Source organism: Larus michahellis, chromosome 5, assembly GCF_964199755.1.
Source record: "Larus michahellis chromosome 5, bLarMic1.1, whole genome shotgun sequence".
NCBI lineage: Eukaryota > Metazoa > Chordata > Aves > Charadriiformes > Laridae > Larus > Larus michahellis.
In genome coordinates this window covers 36,533,012-36,553,638 of record NC_133900.1, presented here as the reverse complement: position 1 = coordinate 36,553,638, position 20,627 = coordinate 36,533,012, and the positions used below count along the sequence as shown (strand labels likewise).

Here is a 20,627-nt window from a genome sequence, read left to right as displayed (position 1 = left end):
TTTACAGGCGATGTTATTGGCATATGTACACTCAATAAAATAGTTCTGTATGTTATACATTTAAAATACTGTGTGGCTTTCTGCTTAAAAGATAGGTCACCACACTTCTTGTTTATATATGATATATAATAGTACTGTAAATGTATAGTATAAGAAGCTCCTGTGCTTTGTTCAATACAACCAACTCTTAATTCTAGCTTTTATTTGACAGATAAAGGTACACTCTGACTGTAAAGGAAATCTATACCTTCAAAATCAGTAGGAGTGGTGACTGCTAAGTGCTAAATTACTAATGACACTTGCCATTTAGAATATGTATAACTTTTAACAAATATAGTTGTCTTGTTTGGAGGTCAGGAGCTTTTGGGTATTATTTATTAGTGCTAATTGAGCCAGATGCTCAGCTGAAATACATGATCATTCTTTTAGCTCTAAATATCATCTAAATCATATCATCCAGCACAGTAATACATAATGGAAAGCATGGATCAGTATATCAGATATCATTTCTGGACCATTTGGATTCGGCCTTTTTTGGATTCAAGTCAGACGTAACAGTTGAAGACAAAAAAGTCACTAATCAGATATTCTCAAATATATTTTCTTACAAAGTCTAAAATTTTGAAAGTGGGAAGTTTGCCTGAAAACAATCCATAATTTCCACTCTTATTTTCAGTTTTTGATGACAAAGGAAAAAGAAATGTATTGTATTCTGATGTCATTTATGGAAATATGAGTCCTTTTAGGACTTAGTCACACGAAGGAGCTAGAGCAGACTTACATCAGATCTTATGCTATGTGAAACTTAGTGAATGATGATGGCAGTATCAGTCTATGGCAAAAAAGTGCCAAGCAAGCACTTTAGGAAATATGAAAAACAATGATGTTTTCATTGCAGGTGACCATAATGAATCTGATTAATCATTTGCATTTTTTTTATCACAGTATGACTTGATTGTTTTTTTGTTTTGCTATTTTATTTTAAACATTTAAGGTACAAACCAAGTTCACTCTTTAACAATGAGATTTTTTATCTTTGCAGTTTGCCGGGAAGACTCATACCAGTCGATAGTCTCATGTGCTGCTGTAGTGCTTACCCCTGTAGAGCCGGCAGTGGATACGAGGAAAAAGGAACAGACAATAATGCCTGATGTGTCTAAACAGTGAGTTGTTCAAATAACATGATCTCTTACAAGTGCAGTTTAAACATCAGGCCAGGTTCTTTCTTGTGGATATGTATATTCACCTCCTGTCTCATCAGAGGTTGCATAGGCTTTTTCCAAAAGCAGAAATTGGCCTGAGGCTAGGCTGCTTCTCTTGTTCGTTAGCCTACCTTTTTTTGCAAGGATTTTGGTAATGAGGTATATAGAAGGAATGGGCACTTATACTCTGAGAAACTGACTTTTTAACAGGCTTAATAAGCGATTCTTTTGGTTTAAGTAGTCCTTTCATTCTTCACAGTTTTTCTAGTCAGTAGTTGATTTTTAGAAAGAACATAATTCCTAAATGCTCTGCTCTTCTGAGATATTTCAGTATTTTTTGGTGGCTATTTTACTGCTGCGATATCAGGTATAATGACATTTTCAAAAGCGTGGTAGTGGTCTTCCAAAGAAATTCAGTTTAATTAAATAGACTGTAATTTGATATCTTGCATTGGATAGATGAGAATCATAACCACAGCACGCGTAGTAACATTTATCTTGCCATACCAGGCAGGATGATTGTTTCTTGACAATTGGGTCCTTGGAGAACAAAAAGAACATAATGGTAATGCTTTATGACAACACAAACTTGGGGTCTATGCAATTTAAAGTGTGGAAGGTAATTAAAAACATCACAATGGATAATAGGAGGTCATTGTTGGTCCTTGCCATTCACGCTTAGTTTTCTGCTTCTGTGGGGATGTAAAAATTTAGCTTCGAACTTGTCTATAAAGTCCTAGCTTGCATGCCTATTACTGTAAGAACACGAAAACATCTTTCCTGCTCTCCCCCCCAGAAAAAAAAAACAAACCAAAACCAAAAAACAAACCAACAAAACCCCCCAAGCCCCAAAACACCACTAGTGGATTAGATTAGATGGGATGTGATTCTTGGTATAGAACTATGGCTTAAGTCTGTATCTCACTCTGGCGGCTTTTCCAATCTGGTGATAAACCCGTTTCATCCTAGTTTACATGGACTTAAAAATTTAACACAGTATATTGCCTATCATCTAGGTATTATTACAATGACTAAATGTTTGAAATATCGTTAGCATTTATTTGTTTTAGTGTTTCAGTAACATGTCTCTCTGAATACTAAGGGATTGGAAAGGAGATGGGCTGCAAAATACTGTGCTGAATTCCAGAATAATTTTTGTGGTTAGTTCAAACAGCATAGTACATTCTTGCCTTGTCTCCACTAAAAAGCAAGCCTGCACTGTTTTTTTGATTGGCTTTTTGCTCCACTATCAGCAGTTTCAGAATTTTATAATCCCTTACAAATTCAAAGTAAGGAAAGTCCTGTATGTGTTTAGCATGTGCTTGAGAGCTGAATGATGTCACCTCCTAGATTATTTTTTTCCTTCACCTTATTGGTATTAGGAAGTGCGTTAATGTACTTTTCTGGTGGGCTTGGTTTTTAAATTTTTTTTTCTTTACAACCTCACTAGTGATATCTCCTAAGTACATAGACTTAAATCATGCTTGTCTTATGCACTCAGAGGTCTCAGAAACATGCTCTGACCTCTGTTACTCCTCCAGTTTTCATCTAAAAATATGACTTGTGCCTCTGGAATTCTTTCAAAAACAAACAAGCTTGTGCTTAAGCAGATTAAATATATTTGAACTTCTTCACATGAAACAGCATCATTGTATTAGTATCTTTAAACCAACATTTCTTACAAGTATATCGGAAATGAAACAGAAGCATCTTTATGGAAAACTTCTGCATGTTGTTAGAATGGGAATTTAGTAACTATTGTAGAAACCTTCGAAGTAATTGTCGGGGGGGGTGAAAGCATATGGCTTCAAGAAAATCTCAATCATTGTTGAAATATCAGTCTACCGTAGCACTTCTCTCATTTCACTCTGTGCTTTCTATGTGTAGATCATTTTCCCCATATCCAGGTTTAATGGAAGCAAAACTGATTCCAATTCCTGTGTCTAAATATCCCAGTGTCCTCTCTCTCCAATGTAAATATATTAAGCAAGAGGAAGCCCTTGGCACATGTTGAATTCCATTGACTTGAGTGCAGAGTCTGTGTATGGACTGATCTGTACAGGTGAATTGTAATTATTGGTATTTGTAATTACCCCTACTGGAAAAAACATTGATGCTTTGATTTTTATGCTTATCTTTGTGTACCAGAATAGTTTTGACTTATATGTCCCAAAATTGTGAGTATCACAGAGGGATGAGCATTGGCCAGCCATTGAGGTCTTGTAGAGAAGCTGCTGCCTCCAGGGCGTTGAATAGAGTGTGTTTAAAATAATCAATGCTTTCTGAAACAACATAAGGGAGCAGTGTGTAATCCAAACCAGATAAAATACATATTAATGGTAATAAGATGTTAAACAGTTACAAATAACTAAAAATAATTACATTGTAAAACACAGTGGAATTAAATCAAAGACCTTCAGGACACACGAGGCTGTGAAGCCTAGGTGGGGAAAAAAGCCTTTAATGTGAATGGTATAATATTTGACTAATGATGGTATTTTGTCTTAGAAATAAACTATTTAGTGGCTTTAAATAATGTACTGTATTTGCTTAATGTAATTTTACTGTAAGCAGCAAAGAATCGTGCCAGAAGTGGTAGCAGCAAAGCTTAATGATTTTTTGAAGCATCAGTGGTTAGATGTTATCAGGATTGGAGGAATAAAAGGCTAATTTTTTTTCTCCTCTGTATTTTTTCTTGGGACCTCAAAACATTTCATCAGGAAGCAATTCCTTAGTGATATCTAGGTAATAGCTAACTCTTGTGCGTCTTGTTCACCGGGCAAAATCCCTATCTCAGTCATTCAGCAGGAATGGACTTGGCTGATTAATGGGATAGCCACGAAATAAGCAGAGAAGGCTCTGGTGAAGCAGACATCATATCTTTAGCGGCCTGGGAGTGACATCCCTGTCAGAAGCATGAAGGAACCTGTTTGATGAAGCTATACTCCTGCAGGAGGAAGCTGTCCTTGCTGGGTGCTTTGGCCATCATTCTGTATCGCATTGAAGGCTTGTAGAGTAGAAAAGGGGTTCGCTGCTCTTATGTAAATGCGCATTTTGGAACAGGAGAATTTCTCCATTTTTAATAGGAGAACAAGGCACAAGTCTTTTGTTTTCTGCACTTGGCAAAGCACGCTTTCAGTGCTCAGCTGGCAGGAGCATCCCTTTGTAGGCTGTGTCCTTCCACTCCATAACAGAATGTGATGCGGAGAGATACACAGTCTGAATGTCAGTGTGAGGTCAGGATGAAAACCAAGAAATTTGAGCTCTACCTTACTTTGGCCTCTGTGCCCTCATTTTGTCTAGAATGTTGCATTAACTTTGTTATATTTTGTAGAAATACAAGACCTAAAAACCTCATGCTGTCTTCAGTTCAAGTTATAGGCCTCTTTGTGTTGCTGTGGTGATAAATCAGTCAGTTGCTCTCAAAGGTGCCCAGATGCTAAAACAATTTGAATGGTTTATACTGTTTGTATAGTCTTAATTTTAGTCCTTCCTATCTGAATTCAAATATAAATAAATTAGCTGCCTGGACAGAGCAATGACATGAGGAGTCCTCCCTTTCATTTCAAGTTTTTAGAAAGGAGCATGGGAAAGGGCATGGGAAAGCCAGGGGACTGGATGTCATGCTTTAAAACAACTTAGCTTCAGCTTCTGTGGCCAGACTGTCAGCTGAAAGCTCACACTACAAGGGGCAGTGAGGAAAAAGGAGTTTCTCAGACACACGGGTCTCTGAGCAGTGTTCTGCTGCTGCGTGCTCTTCATATGTGAACACAGAAAACCATTCATATGCTACCAGTGCTTGAAAAAAATATAGTGAAATTCAGGTGTATCACTTTTAATTTATGGGATTTAAAGCTAAGCAGGTGCTTACATACTTCATTTGGTTGGTATCTGCGGATATGACTGCCCTACAGTTCAAAATAGAGATGGCAACATGTAGCCCTCTGACCTGGCTAATTTAAAGCTGGTTTGTGCATTTGTACTTCAGCTTCTGTCATGTTTCTGGTTTTGATTATTTTGTTTTTTAAAGATACTTTTTCCATTAAATTGTTTTTAGGGCTAAAGATCCTGTTATGTCATAAAGCAGATGATAATTTCCCAGCTGTTTGCCATGTCAGAAATATTTTCCTGAGCTTTAGGGGAGATTTCCAGATGAAGATTCTAGGTAAATGCTACAGCTCCTGTGGCAGGTCTTCAGACTCCTGAGAATCCAGTCAGATTTTTCTTCTGATAAATACATGAATGGGCCTATGTAGTGAGTCTTTTCAATATTCTGTCTGTGCCAAAGCTGTTCATCTTGTACCTTGCAACTGTTACTTATCTGGGCAAGATTCTTATGCATGAGTTCAAATACATGAGAAGGCTCCTTGGAGTCACAGTGACTGACTAGCTGGGTGTTCACTGATGGGAAACAGGGTACTAGGTGGGAGAATTATAGGTTTAATGCCATTCTGTACTGTGCTGATCAGTACAGATGCTCAGTGTGGCATCAGGGAAGGTTTTGGTGCATATAGATCCCATACTTGCTAGCTGCAGTAAGCATATTCCAAAATTTAGGAGCTATTTTTTTTCTTTCTGTGATCTCAAGCTGTAAAAAAATGTTTTTGTTAGATCTGAAGACACTGGTAAGCCTTTTTGACTCTTGCAGCCTTGCCTAATTCCTTTTGAAAGGAGTTCAAACCAAGCTGGTTATATATTACTCTTCGCTTATTTCAGTTGCAGATTTTCTTTTCCTTTTTCTCTCTCTTTCTCTAATTTTTTTTTTGTATTTTCGTAAATCTCAGGGAAGAGGTTCTACCCATGCCCCGCATCCCCCCCACCCCACCCCACCCCACCCCCCCCCCGCCCAGTGACAGTGGTGGTGTTTTACCTCTGTAATTTTTGGTGCTCTTTAGTGGTGACATGAAGTATGGTCTCTAATGCAGCCAGTTTGTCAGGCTGTGGTACCTACTGCAAGATTTGTGTCTGCTTTGACAGCTCACTCAAGAAGGCATGTTTCGGTAATGTGAAAAATGAACACTTTTCAGACTCATTTGGACAACCTGATAAAAGATGATTGAACTGCTTCAGTTTCCTGGATAATTGCGACGATGCGCTATGAAAGCGTGCGTCACTCTTCGGGTAATATGGAGAGTATAGGGGTGCCCCACGTTGTTCTGGAATGACATTGGTTTGAAAGCTGTGGTTCTAGCTCAGCTAAGAAACAAGAAAAGACACATCAGCTGAATGAATACAGTATACTTTTCACCAAAGCATTTTAGTGGTAGGTAAGAGGCTTTAAAGCAGGTGCTTTGAAATTGAGTAAATATAAGCAATATGTTTATGCTGTCAGTGATCAACTGCACTATTAAAATCGCTTCCTGGCCTAGGAGGAATCAAATATGTTTCCACAAGGGCCAAATATGTTCCCAGAATTTCTTGACACACGTGGGTACTGGAGGTCCTCCTTGGGAAACCAGCCAGACCTGAGTCTCCTGAGGGTGCAGGCCAGGCCGGTGGGGTGTGCATGTGTGGGTCCAGCTCCCACCCGTCCCCTCCACAGGATGCTTCCTCCTCTTCTTCACACCATGTCGGCTCCCAGCACCCCTGAGGAGCTCATCTGTCCCTCCCCCCTGCCACTCATGCTCCTCGCAGGACCCTGCAGCCTCCCTACTTTTCGGTCCTCTGCTGGTGGGTGCGTGGCTCTTTCTCTGTGTAGATTTAAGGATGGCTAAAACACATTAATGTGTCTCACTTGATAGGAACTTTTGGTGTGCTGTCTCCTTCTCACACCTGTGGCAACTAGTCATGAGTACTGCCTGTCAATCAATGGACAGGGGAGATACAAGTATTACTGGTGAGGAGCATAACTTAGCTTTTGTGTGACAGGCCACCAGCAAAGGCTGGAAATCGCAGTAGATGTGTTTAGGAAGGTAAGTTCCAAAGTACAGTAGGATGTTTGATTTACTTTAAGACCCTAGTGAATAGGTGGGTTTTGCGTGTTAGATATGCCTGTAGTTAACAAGGATGTATAAAATTCTTCTGAAGAAACATGGGAAGAACGGAATATATCTTAGTAATAGATGTCGGTTTCCTTTGATATAGTAATACTTAATAAAACAAAGGTGTTTTTTTGTGAAAAAGCAAACATTTCTTTGAAAAATATTTTCTGCTAGATTCTTGAACCTTTAATCTTTGTACTGGCAAGAAGAGCGCATAAAAAACCATGTAACTCTGGCTATCGCTGTGCAAAGAATTAATAAATACCCCAAACATAATCAGGGTAACAAATGACAAGTCAACCCTCTGTTTAAAAGGCACTACTTAAGCGGTTACATTTGATTAAAAACTTATTTTTTATGGTTCTGATTCCCTGTCCCTCTGCAATAAAACAGAGGAAAAAAACCCCAGCTGTAGCCCATGGCTGTAACAATTCCCTGGTCTGCTTGTGCATCTTGTATTGCTTTTTGCACATAATGGGAAAATGAGTTATTTTGCTGTACTCACATTTTCTCTAAAATGGGAAACATTTCAGAAAATAGGAAAAATATAATATATACACTTCTTTATTGTCTGCTGTTCTCTAATCCTAACTAGCTGAAACTCCTACCTGACATTGTCTTGGCTGCTCAAATTGGTAGCCTCATTCTGCTTGCTTTGAGGAAAACAAAACAATAAACCAGACTCTGATGTTACTATTTTTTTCTCTGTGTCTGGCTACTGCCAAAATGACGATGATTTTGTACAAACAATTATAAAATAAATAAATAACAGATGTGCAAAGGAAATATAATTGCACTGCAAAGCAAATATAGAAGAAACTTTGTATCTGGCTATAGAAGGGGAACATCATCAGTTCTCACATTCCTTCTCGGTCACAGCAACCAGCAATTTATAGGAAAGATTGACAAGAAAACCATCTACTTACGTATTTTAAAAATCTTAGGCAACTGTTTGAAACCAAAGGATTAAGTTCTATACAGATTAATTTGATCTTTAGTTGCAAATGTTGAATAAGCTGGGTTTTGAGAACCACTAACTAATTGTAATTACAGCACTTAATATTTTCAGTATTTTGTAGTTCAAGTCCTGTCTTTTCCTGTGTGGTGGTGAGTCATGCAGGAAGCAGGGGAATGATGGCAATTGTCCTATGGAGGAAAGGTATTAAGTAGATTTTATCTTTAGCCCTGCCAAGAAAGCTCCAATCCTTTGCAAATATGGTCATTGTTTGGAAAGCTTCCTCTTCCCTCTGAGATGAGACTTGGTTTCTAACGGACAATCGACCATAAGTGTTTCGATCGTTGCCCTTAAAGTATCAGTGATGTGACTGAACTTAAGGGCATTTCATGAAAAGATAGAGGCATGAAATGTTAAGCAAGGTGCTTAATGAGGTCATTCTGAATCAAAGCATGGAGGATCAAGAACACTATGGCGTTTCCAAGTTGAGATAATTGTTGTAGTTTGAAAATAAGACTAGTGCATTGTATCATTGTGTAGCTAACCTTTATTAATAAAAGAAAAAGCAGGAAATAAAAATGTGTAGAGGTAATACAGCTTTGCTGAAAAGGGATGTGTCTGAGCTCCAAATGGTGAAAATTCATATAGAACTTTTGGAGTCAAAATAGTTATTACATTGCCAGAGAGTATGACCAAAGCTGACTTAAAGCAACAGCATCAACGTCTACAGTTTCTTAAATAGACTTGAAGCCATTATAATAAAAACATTGTCACCAAATCAGTTACATTTACAAAAAGGCTCTGGCTTAGCCTGAAGAAGCAATAATTTGTTCCATTCACATCCCTAAATTTATATATACCATTATGATACAATAATATCATTCTGGTTTTGGCCATAACTCTAACAAGAATCTCCTTCAGAGTAAGATTATCCATTCATGTATCAGACCTGAGACTTTTTTTTATTCCTAAATAAAATTAAAATCTGCACATTCCCATATCTCCTTCTTCTTGTTCTCTGTGAATCATCACGTTTTCCACTGGACATATCTGCAATAGTAGGAACTTTAGTCATCTGATTTGCTTGTCTGTCATGTCCAGAAATTTGCCAAAAGGAAATTTATCAAGAAATTTTGCAATAATTAGAGATCTAATTTGAAAAGGTACCAGTTGTCACCCAGCTAGATATATCAAGGCAGGTGATTAAGGTACACTTGTTTGAAGAACGGACATTTTATCTCGTGTGTACTGTAGCGTCTAGAAGTTTCTGCTTTATTTAAATTACTACGATGTATGAGTCAGACGGCCAGTATCAACTGAATCCCAAGGTGGCAGCCTAACACTCAGCAACCAAGGACTCTTCTAAGCTAATGGCTTTGAGTAATCATTGCAAAATATTCGTGGCATATACATTGTAATTAGAGTGATGAACTATAGGACGCAGTCATGAGTAGATAGGATGTTTATTTGAATTTGAGTTTTGTGCTGAGATATTTATTATGTGATGAAATGGGAATGATTACATACATATCAAGACTCCTTAACCTCTGGAGCATCCTCCTAAAAGGAGATGTAGTTGAAGTAAATAAAATCTTACCTGGTTCCTTGAAAAGGATGGTTACTGTAGGCAATGCAGGTAGAAATGGTTGAGAGGTTCTAGGAAGCTGAGCCACTGGAACAGGCTCTAGGCAATTGAATAGCAATTATTTTATCTGGAGATCCACATCTGAAAAGTTGCTGTTCTAAATTGTAGCATTAGTCTCTTACAGGGTTCATTATTCTAATAAAAATATGGTGTTTTCCATTATCCTATGTGGCAGCTGCCTAAGCCCTGTAAAGCACACCCATCGTCTGCTGGGGTGACTGTACAAAGCCACTCAGATTTGATGTCTTTCTGAGTCAGGGTTACAGTTGGGCAAGTGGAAAATGACTCACTCCTTTACTTGGGATTTAAAACAGACTTTATTTTCATTCAGCCTAAATTCATGTCCAGCATAGACCCTCAGAACAAGCATCATTGCTCCCTCGGCTTCATGTATTACAGGAGATCTAAAGTTTTTATTTAGCAGGTACTTATCCAAGGGGCTGAAAGAACTTGATTTCGGGGCAGCACAATGAAACCTCAAAAAAAACCTCTGTGGTCTTACTGTCTAGTCTTTTTCCTCATTTCAAAAAAAGCCATTTTTTTATGATAGTCTAAGCATAAAGTTAGTTCATATGCACTTTGTGTAGTGGTTGTTAAATTTGTATTTCAATAATCAATTCTTGTAGCATACTGCAGCAGTTGGGAAGGCAATGTTAAATCCCATGGTTAACCTCGATGCCTGGTTTTGCCTAATGAGAATTTACAGTCACTGAGACTGCACTGAAAGAGTGTTTTAGAGTGCAGAACTGAGAGCTTTGGAAGAAAGCCCATTAAATTCAAATGGGGAGAAAGAGAGAGGTGCCAGCTGTGCCCATTTCTTCCTTTTTCTTGTATGCTAGAACATCCAAAATCTTGAAAGGATACAGAAATTATATTATTGTAAAATTGGGGAAAATATATTTGTTAAACTTGACTTCTTTGACTCAAGGTTGCACAAAATTAAGTGGAAGTGCTTAATCTTAGGTAACCACTCCAGAAACAGAATTATACTTTCTGGTATGTAAAAGCATCAGCCGTTGCTAAATCGTAATTAAAGTTCTGAAGTAGGGTGCTATTGAGTCTTAACTTCGGCATTTCACGGCATCAGTTCTGTTTGAGTCACAGCCAGTGATTGTATTTTATCATCTCATGAGAAAATTAAGGCAGGTTTGGGTCCATACTTTTGTGCAGCAGAAACATCAGTTTGAGGTAGTGTTCTCTAAATGCTAAAGAGGTGGGGGGTGGGGGTGGCGACAGGGGAGACGGGACCAGTGGATAATTTGTTTTGTAATTTAGAAGTCTGTGGTGTTTGTATTGAAGTACAACCCCAGTTCTTACAAATTAGATTTCAAAGCATAATTGCAGCTCAAATATAAAAATTAATCAACTATGTTATTACTCGTGAACAATTAAACCATCATAAAATGGAAAACAAATATGAACGAAATATGCTTGTACATGTAATGCTAGGATTGTGAAGTACTTAATTTGGTTAGACAAATGCATTGTAGATTAAAACTAGAAAAAACAGATAAAGTACATAGCAGCGATGTATTTGTTTCACTTTCACAGTAATTTAATAATATCTCTGAAGCGTAACAAAGAACAGCATTTCTTGGTAATTTCTTACTGTCACTGGAAGGTGGGGGAATGGAGGGATTTCAGGGAAAAACTTCATGGTGCTTCAAGTTGAGATATTACCTGCATCCTAGAGGGAATGAATTATGTGTAAAAATATACATACCTGCATGCTGTGTTTTGCATACCAATCAATCCCAATCAATGGGATTTCACTTTTTGTTTTGCAAAACTAAACAGGGAGAGATGCTCCAGAAGTACGTATAATCTAAATATTAGTACTTCTAAGAGCAAGATTTGCTCTGTTTTGCAGAGTAAAAGAGAGATAGTGGAGAATGGACAGAAATAATTTTAAGAACAATCTCCTTACCCTTACCTCCAGCTCCAGTTTGTTTTGCTCTTTATTTTTTCCTGGAGGTAACAAAGATATAGAGGCAATATCCTTCTTACTGTTGTATATACGTTTTCAATTTACTTATGGATAGCCCTGGGAGCACGGATTTTAGTAACCAGTCAAAATCTATGTTTACATTGAGTATTGAATATGTTGTGATTTACTTGCACAGATTTACTGATAGTGGAGATGGAAGGCTATAGCTAAAAAGGTGACGTGGTACTACTGCTGGTTCTTTTTCTCCTCTTTCCCATTCTGGCTTTTTCCCTGTCAACACAGTGGCTGTGTCAGTCACCATATGGGAGATATGAGACACCTACAGCATAAAAAACCCAACCAACCAAACAACAAACAAGCTGAGAAATGGGGAGGTAGAAAGCAGAAGAGAGAAAAGTGAAAGGGCACTGCATCAACACATTAGGACACACGCAGCATTGGTGCAGTTGGATTGAGAGATAAATTTGCAATTATATTGCAGTAAACTTAAGTTGTAAAGACAAAATATTGTTGCAAGCAACAGTGAATTTGAAATAGCTGAATGCTGCAAAAGTTATCCATACAGTTATGAAGCGAGTACAAATAAAAGTTCTTCCTCCTGTGCTCCAGGATCAGGATTAAGCTCTGTTATACTAAGGAGATCAACTGGCCAAGCTGCTTTTTATCAGTAGTAGCCACAGTAGCTACTATGTAAAAAGTTCACTGAAGTTTGTGAGGGAAGAACATTGATTTTTTCAGTAGTATTCCAGTCCCACTTCCAATTATCTTTTTAATATGTATGTTTGTATAATATACATCTTTATATGCAATTTTAGTATGTGCCCAGGTTACTACTTTGGAAGATGCTGAGTTGAAAAGGACTCATCTCCCCTGGCAGAGGGGAGGTGCAGAGGTGACAGAGACCTCAAATCAGAGCCACAAAACAACCTGGAATAAACATTATGAGAACCAAGAATGAAAAGCATTCTTTTATTTTAAAATCCACTTCTTGTAGTTTTGATTGTGTCAATCTAAATGTGTCACGCACACGGTTTAAAGCCAGAAGAGGAGAAACAGAAGTCCTTTTTTACAGATGAACTAGGTGGTAAGGTGATGCCAAGTTATTTTGTCTGACATTAGCCCGCTATTAATGGGGCTGTATTTGGAGCCTCATTTTTGTAATCCTGTTTTAATCTGAATCAGATGTTGTAATCTTTTTTTCCTATTCCTTATCTGGACCTGAATAAATAGAAGTGATTGATATTATTGACTGAAAAAATTTTTAAATGTTCTAGATAAACATTTTCAGAGATACAATCTAAATAAACACTGCTATATTGATTATTTTTTTTCTGTTCTGACAAACTGTGTTACAGCACTTTAAAATGTGCCATGTATCTCCATAGATAAATAAACCCCCTCCTCGTTTTCTTGTCCAAGGAACAGTGCACTCTATTTAGGATAACTAATGGAGGAGCTAGAAAATAGCATTTATGGGTCAGTGAAAAAGCACAAGTGTTCAGAAGCAGGATTACCATATTATTTTCTAAATCCTATGGTGATGTTGTGGGAGCAAATATACATAAAAATAGCATACAAAACATTTTACTTTAATATCAGTTGGACTTGAAATGGAGTAATGCGAGTATGATGTGTAATAATATGCTATTTATAGTTGTTTTCAAGTTCTCTACCCTTCTACTGTGCTGCAGTTTAAAATTACATGCTGCCATTAAATTCAGAGAATCAATACAGTGCTGATATAAACCAGATTATTTTATTTAAGAAAGATTAAGTAGGCGAATCATCATTCTTCATTTATTCTCCCAGAAATTACTTCTGTTTTATAAAGACGTCACCTAAAACCAGGAATATGTTTCGAGAACTTGGAATTCAGTCCAAGTACATTACAGGAATGAATCACAAAGCTGAGCCATAGTTCAGAAAGCAGTCATATCCCCATTCAGGTAGGGAATTTTGAGATGAGCTCTAGCAAGGCTTGTTTATCCTCATATTTAAAGTTGAAATGACTAAAATTCACCTGTTCAAAATAATATGTAATGCTTTCAGCTTTGTCCTGTATACATACTTATTCCTGAATTATTTTTTTAATGTGATACTGCATAATCAAATACACTAAATGCTTTAAATTCCAAATTATTGAAAGCGAACTTGAATTTATAGTGAATTCCCGATAGACTTCAGGGAATCCATGGTTTAGATGACAACAGAACACGCTGACTCCAGCTACAATAATAGATTATACTTGAAAAGGCAACAATTAAATACATATAATAGAACGGTTTTGGTTACTATGGAAACAGTTAAAGAAAGGTTTTTCAGCATTACAAACCACTGTGTGTATACAAGAGAAATTAATGTTCTTCTGAGTCAAAGAAGCTATGAAAGCTTTGCAAGGAAAAGACTAAATAATATGAAATGTTTGAAGCAAAAGCTTTTAAATATCCCTCTACAATATGTTGGTGTTATTGTGTTCCCTCTTCCTGCTTTCCCCCCTTTTTTTGATGCTAATTTTTGGAGTTAGAGATTTTAAAATGTGTAGCAAAAAGTGCTTTGCAAAGAGGATTAGTGAATGAAAGAGCAACTTGGATGTATTATTGCATTTCTGGGGTCATTTATAGGAGGTCTAATCATATCTCATAAATCTTACTTAGATCGGGGCATCTGTACTATAGCTTCACACTTTCTTTGGCATACTTTTCTCTTGCTTCTCTTAACCTGGAAATAATGAATGCACAAGCTAGAGGGGGAAGAAGTAGGGAAAATTATCAGTTCTGTATTTCACTAAAGCCTAAGTGCTTTCTGATAGGATTGTACAGTCACATTATGCATATCATACTTGTTAATATTGCTAAGCCAGGTGTGAACCTTATTATTTATTTTTTTTTTGGCTCTTCATGTTGTGATCTGTACCTTAATTTTTAATTTTTTATGTGTTAAAGATAGTCATAGAGGGAGAGAACTTATCAAGTTTGTAGTAGAGCAAGTATTAAATAAAAGCATTTAAAGTGTCTTTCATAGTTAATCTAAATCAGAGTTTTTCTCTATCTACTGAGGAAGCTTTAAAAGCTTAATCATCAGGAATGCTGAGTTTTGTACTGAAACTGGCACAATCTTGCAAGAGTTGGGAACATCTGAAATTTGGTCCCTTGGAGTAAAGGACACTGTAGCTGCAGCCAATTAGCACAATTATTTTTGTGATATGACAATGAATTTTAAAAGGAGAACGTTCTTTGATTTCTTTTAAAAGAAATGAACTAACTGGAAGATATATTATGAAGTATGATTTTAATATGTATTAAACAATGCTGTGTTTATTTCTGTGTATCTCTTTCAAACACCAGATGTGGGAATGTTTGACACTGAACTTCAACCCAGCAGTTCGGTAAACTCTGCTAAATATGTCATCTACTTCTCTGTGCTTACTGGTGAAGTGAGAGTGCCTACCTTTCCATGGGAAGTACCACACACCTTGTTTATTTTTAGTACCAAAGGAAGAGTACTGTATGTTGAGAAACACGTGTTTAGGGGCACTAAGGCTATATACTTAGAACTCTTTTGTTTTGGATGTGATATTTATTTTGAGATTGGTATGCAGCATTTTGCACAGTTGTATATGAGAAAAAAGAAAGACTCTGTATTGTTGTGGTAAATGCTTCTGTATCATTATTGAGAGACCTGGGACTAATTGACATATGTAGATGTAAAATCATAAGTGAGGGGAAAACCTCTAGATTTAGACTCATTTTTGCTTGTTTGGGACCTTTGCTGTGCCTTTGACTTCAGTTCCTGTTCCCTTACAAGTCACCTTTAAAAAGTGAGGAAGCATTTCGTACCTTCCAGCCACAGTGTTATAAATTGAATTTTTCTGGATTCTGCATTTTGGGGAAAAAACCCACATATCTTTACCAATGCTTCTCACTTTCACCCACGTTCACTTGTTTAGATCATTTAATAACCTTAAATTTCTCAATCTAACTCCAAATTACTGTCAGGAACAAATGAATAGAAAACTACAAGGGAGAGATAATGCTGGGTACGATTGAGCTCAGTGGCCTTCTCAACTTTCCAAATATTCATTGACCCTGACATCCTCCTCCATGGAGGAGGAGGATTTGGGGGCTGTGAAGCTAGTAAGTTATGTTACAGATGGTTTTGTGCTGATCTGTGTTAGTAGTCCTCTGCAAAATTCCCACCGAGCATCGCCGCAGAGGCCATACGCTCCAAATGTATAGCTGCCATGGTCATTATGCGCTGCTTCATTACCATCCTGAGCTTGTTCAAAGCCGTATTGAAAAGCTGATGGAATTGCCTTTAATGGGAATTGAGACAAATCTGTTGTGCTGCCTGCAGACAAATTGCTAACAGAACTGAAATGAGCTCAGGGCTCAGCGTTATCTGTGTGAAATACTTCCTTGGTTGAGCCCCGTTTCCCATCATCTAGCCTGGGAGTATCGCTGATAGTCAGGGAACGGAGCAGCGAGTCCAGGCGCTGCTCGGCCCGGCTGTCCCACTGCCTCTACTCGGCTGGGAGGAACCGGCGGCTTTTCCCCATGTACTTCCTCTGGCAGGAGAATACCTTTTGTGGCACAAACAGAATGCAAGGGTGGTTTTCTCTGCTCGTTGGCAGCTGCTCCAGAGATGACCTCAGAACATGTCAAATAAAGTAATAGAAGACAGACAAGAAGTCCAGCTTTAGACAGGAAAAGATAATGAGTACGTTTTTGTAGCTTGCTTTCCTCTCTTGGGTTGGAGCAAGCTTAAGCCATTGCTAAGGCTTCATAAACGGGGTTACAGGTACTGCAGTGATTTTGGGCAGTCAATCGATCATAAAATAATTTATTTTCGATGAAGTAGAAGCAGCCTTGCATCCATTATTCTTGTAGGTGGCATTGGCCTGATTTAGCACATCTACGTGTTTTTTAAAATGACCTTTGGTAATGGGCCAAACAGATCTTTCAGAAAGCTTGTTGTGCACTGTTTTTGCTAGTACTGGCTATGGAGGAAGCATACTTCTACAGAAAGCCTGATAGAGCCGTTCTTATGGGGCCATCTAATTAATTTGGTTTGGGGTTTTTTTTTTTGTCTTTGCTTAAAAACAAGTATCTAAGTTTTTTGTACATGTGCTTGAGTGGTAGTCAGAGTTGCTTTTCTATCCTGCAGCGTGCTTAAAGTTAGTCTGACTTGGGTGAAGGAAGCAATTTTCCTTAATTCTAAACTAATTTTCCTTATACACTGAACGCTTCCTAAACTATTTTCCAAATTTATCCTCCTTATTATATATAATGAAATAAAGTCATTAGTGAATAGTCAAAACTAACAGCAGAGGTTATAAATGAGTTTACTTAATAATACGTCGTGCTTCCCTGTGATCATCTTTAAATCTGTAGCTATTGGAGGGAGGCAAAATTTCAAATCTATTAGCAAATATGTATAAGCAATGTATCTTTGGGGGTGTTTAATTGACTGTACATGAGGTTCACAAGGGTCAATTTTGTTGCCTATGTTTTCTTTACACCAGGATAAAACCAGAACGATGGCACAGGCTTAGGGAACTCCTGGTAATGCAGAAGTAATTTCATCTACTTGTTTGCTGCATTTTCATTGGGGAAAATGGGGAGAAATACTTCACACGAAATGGGATGCCTGTGCCAACTGCATTGGATTCCCATGTAACTTGCTAATAAATCAGGCTGTCCAAGGCAGTTCCGTAGCTTATCCTCAGAGGTGTCTTGTCTCATAACAGTGAAACTGCAGAGATATTTCTTGAAGAATTAATATATGCAACTGTGCCTGTAGGTGTCAGTGGTTCAATACAGTGCCATGGCATGAAATCTAAAATAGCTGCTGAGCAACCTTCCTTGAACCCTAGAAACAACAGTAAACTTTATATTTTCTTGTTTGCTTGTTAGTTTTACTGAAAATTTTAGTGTTACCTAACTTGATTGGAGTATGTCTGCATATCATTTTTTGATCTGACAGCAGATTAATTATTTTTAACATTTTTTTTTATATACAGTTGATTAGTGTTCACAATGCTTTTTTTAAGTATGATCTAGATTATTTTTTTCTTTTGTGTTGTAGCCTCCTTTCTTTAGATCCTTGGAGGCAAAGAACTTGATGTTTTATATGACTGGATGGATAGATGAGGGAAGGGCGGTGGATGTGGTCTACCTTGATTTCCGCAAGGTGTTCAACACGGTCTCCTGCAGCATCCTCATAGGGAAGCTTCGGAAGAGTGGGCTTGATGAGTGGACAGTAAGGTGGATAGAAAACTGGTTGAAAGACAGAGCTCAGAGGGTCGTGATTAGGGGCACAGAGTCTAGTTGGAGGTGATGAGTGGTGTTCCCCAGGGGTCAGTACTGGGTCCAGTCCTCTTCAATATATTCATCAATGACCTGGACGAGGGGATAGAGTGCACCCTCAGCAAGTTCGCTGATGACACAAAGCTGGGGGGGGGTGGCTGACCCACCAGAAGGCTGTGCCACCATACAGAGAGACCTGGACAGGTTGGAGATCTGGGCGAAGAGGAACCTTATGAAATTCAACAAGGGCAAGTGTAGGGTGCTGCACCTGGGGAGGAATAACCCCATGCACCAGTACAGGTTGGGGGCTGACCTGCTGGAGAGCAGCTCAGTGGAAAGAGACCTGGGAGTCTGGTGGACAACAGGATGACCATGAGCCAACAATGTGCCCTTGTGGCCAAAAAGGCCAATGGCATCCTGGGGTGCATCAAGCCGAGTGTGGCCAGCAGGTCGAGGGAGGTCATCCTCCCCCTCTGCTCTGCCTTGGTGAGGCCGCACCTGGAGTAGTGTGTCCAGTTCTGGGCTCCCCGGTTCAAGAGGGACAGGGAACTGCTGGAGAGGGTGCAGCAGAGAGCTACCAAGATGATTAGGGGACTGGAACACCTCTCTTATGAAGAAAGGCTGAGGGATTTGGGTCTCTTCAGTCTGGAAAAAAGACGGCTGAGGGGGGACCTTATCAACACTTATAAATACTTAAAGGGTGGGTGTCAGGAGGATGGGGACAGGACAAGGGGTAATGGGCACAAACTGGAACATAGGAAGTTCCACTTAAACATGAGGAGGAACTTCTTTACTTTGAGGGTGCCAGAGCACTGGCACAGGCTGCCCAGAGAGGTGGTGGAGTCTCCGTCTCTGGAGACATTCAAAACCCACCTGGACGCGTTCCTGTGCAACCTGCTCTAGGTGACCCTGCTCTGGCAGGGGGGTTGGACTAGATGATCTCCAGAGGTCCCTTCCAACCCTATGATTATACTGATTAATGTATCATGTACATATTCTTCATTGCTGACAGTGAATGGGAGAACAGATGCTAATCTTTCTAAAATCATCACTTTTTGTTACAAGAGGGGTTAGCTGTAGACCATTTTGATAGAGCTACTACATTTTGTGAGGCATCTAATCTTGAATCGGTACTTGCTTGCATTAAGACATTCTTTTCAAGCAGGTATATGTATTTTGTGATCAGGACTGCTGCTGAAAACGTGCACTTCAGCCCTGTCTACCCTCTGAATGCTGATGAGCAGAGAGCAGGCTTGCTGTCTTGCCATCTATTCCTCAGGTTTCTTAGGGTTATGAATCCCATTGTATATTGATGGCACAGGGATAAACTTGTTCTTTCAAGCACACCTATGAAAAATTCATGCCTGTTCTAAAGATCTGTCACCTTAGATGCGTACTGGTGGCTATGTAAGCACATCACATCACATATTGGTCAAAGGCTGTATTTTTTAAAAATTTAGTTCACAATGGCTTTATCCACCTGCCGAAACAAAAAAAGAAAAACCTTGGGTCAGCCAAAATTTGTAGGTAAACTTTGATTGAAGATCATGCCTGTCCTGATGTTGCTACTTCCTCCACATAGTGATGAACTAAGGTAGTTAAAAGTAGTAACTTTAAACCATAAGTTATATAGCCAAATAAGTATAAAATGTGGCAGCTGTTATGCTGTCTTCAAAACACTAATTACAGTCTCCCTTCCCATTTCTTACATTAATACAAATACAGTGGTAAAGCAGTTGAACAGCTGAGATTCACTTTGTAGACTTTAATTTCCTGACATTAAAAGCTCTCTGCATTTAATGATAAAATGCCGGATACTGCATTATGCTGAGAGGCTTTACCCCAGTAATTTGTACTGCCCAAGAATAGTGCTGCTGCTCTGACTTCCAAAAACTAATAGAGAACGTGTGACCTTGTACATATGTGTGCTTCTTAAATAGGGGCCTTTAGCATGCATGAATAATACCTTTTGAAATCAAATAGCCATTGATTTTCAACTCCCATCGTGGAAATCTTTTTTTTTTTTTTTGATTAAATACAGGGATTATGTATATTAGAACTTCACAAAGTCAACAAAGTTCATGGGGGCCAATTGGATTCATAGAGCTTTGATGCTCAAATCCCCCACTGAAAAGTGAGAAAAAAAAAATAAATTGAAGATGATGATATGAAAATTCTCTTCTGTATTATTCCCATGTCAGAAAGTCACAGATTTTGATGTATGTAGTTTTGCAGGAAATGTAACTTACCATAAATGCACTTTTATCTGAAGCCTGAAAGTGTCATAATAAAGTTAATATATTTTTCAAATTCAACTACAGTGCTATGAAGATCTGCATACTTATTCAAATTTAAACAAATGACTGGTCCATTGAAATTTAAGCCTGTGCATAAGTCTTTGTGGAAAGCTTGTGGTGTTTTATCCAGTGCTCTTGCATTCCGTAAAGCAAACTGGGATGATACATGTCTGTGAAATGTAAATATAAGTACTTTTGCATGACAATATTAAGGAACTTTAGGAAAATAAGTACTGAAAACTGAAAGAAAAGCAGAAATTAAAGATAAAAGCGTTCTTATTTCCAACAGAAGCA

The 20,627-nt window shown here is 38.3% G+C and overlaps 1 protein-coding gene across 9 annotated transcripts in view; it reads left to right on the top strand.

Moving 5' to 3' along the window:
- The window catches only part of CCSER1 (coiled-coil serine rich protein 1), a 724,562-nt gene that overhangs the window by 198,637 nt on the left and 505,298 nt on the right, over nucleotides 1–20,627 (top strand). For all 9 annotated transcript variants that reach the window (XM_074589579.1, XM_074589576.1, XM_074589574.1 and 6 more), the window contains one exon: nucleotides 1,043–1,163. In XM_074589579.1, the coding sequence (XP_074445680.1) occupies nucleotides 1,043–1,163 (121 nt within the window). The remainder of the gene's footprint in view (nucleotides 1–1,042; nucleotides 1,164–20,627) is intronic.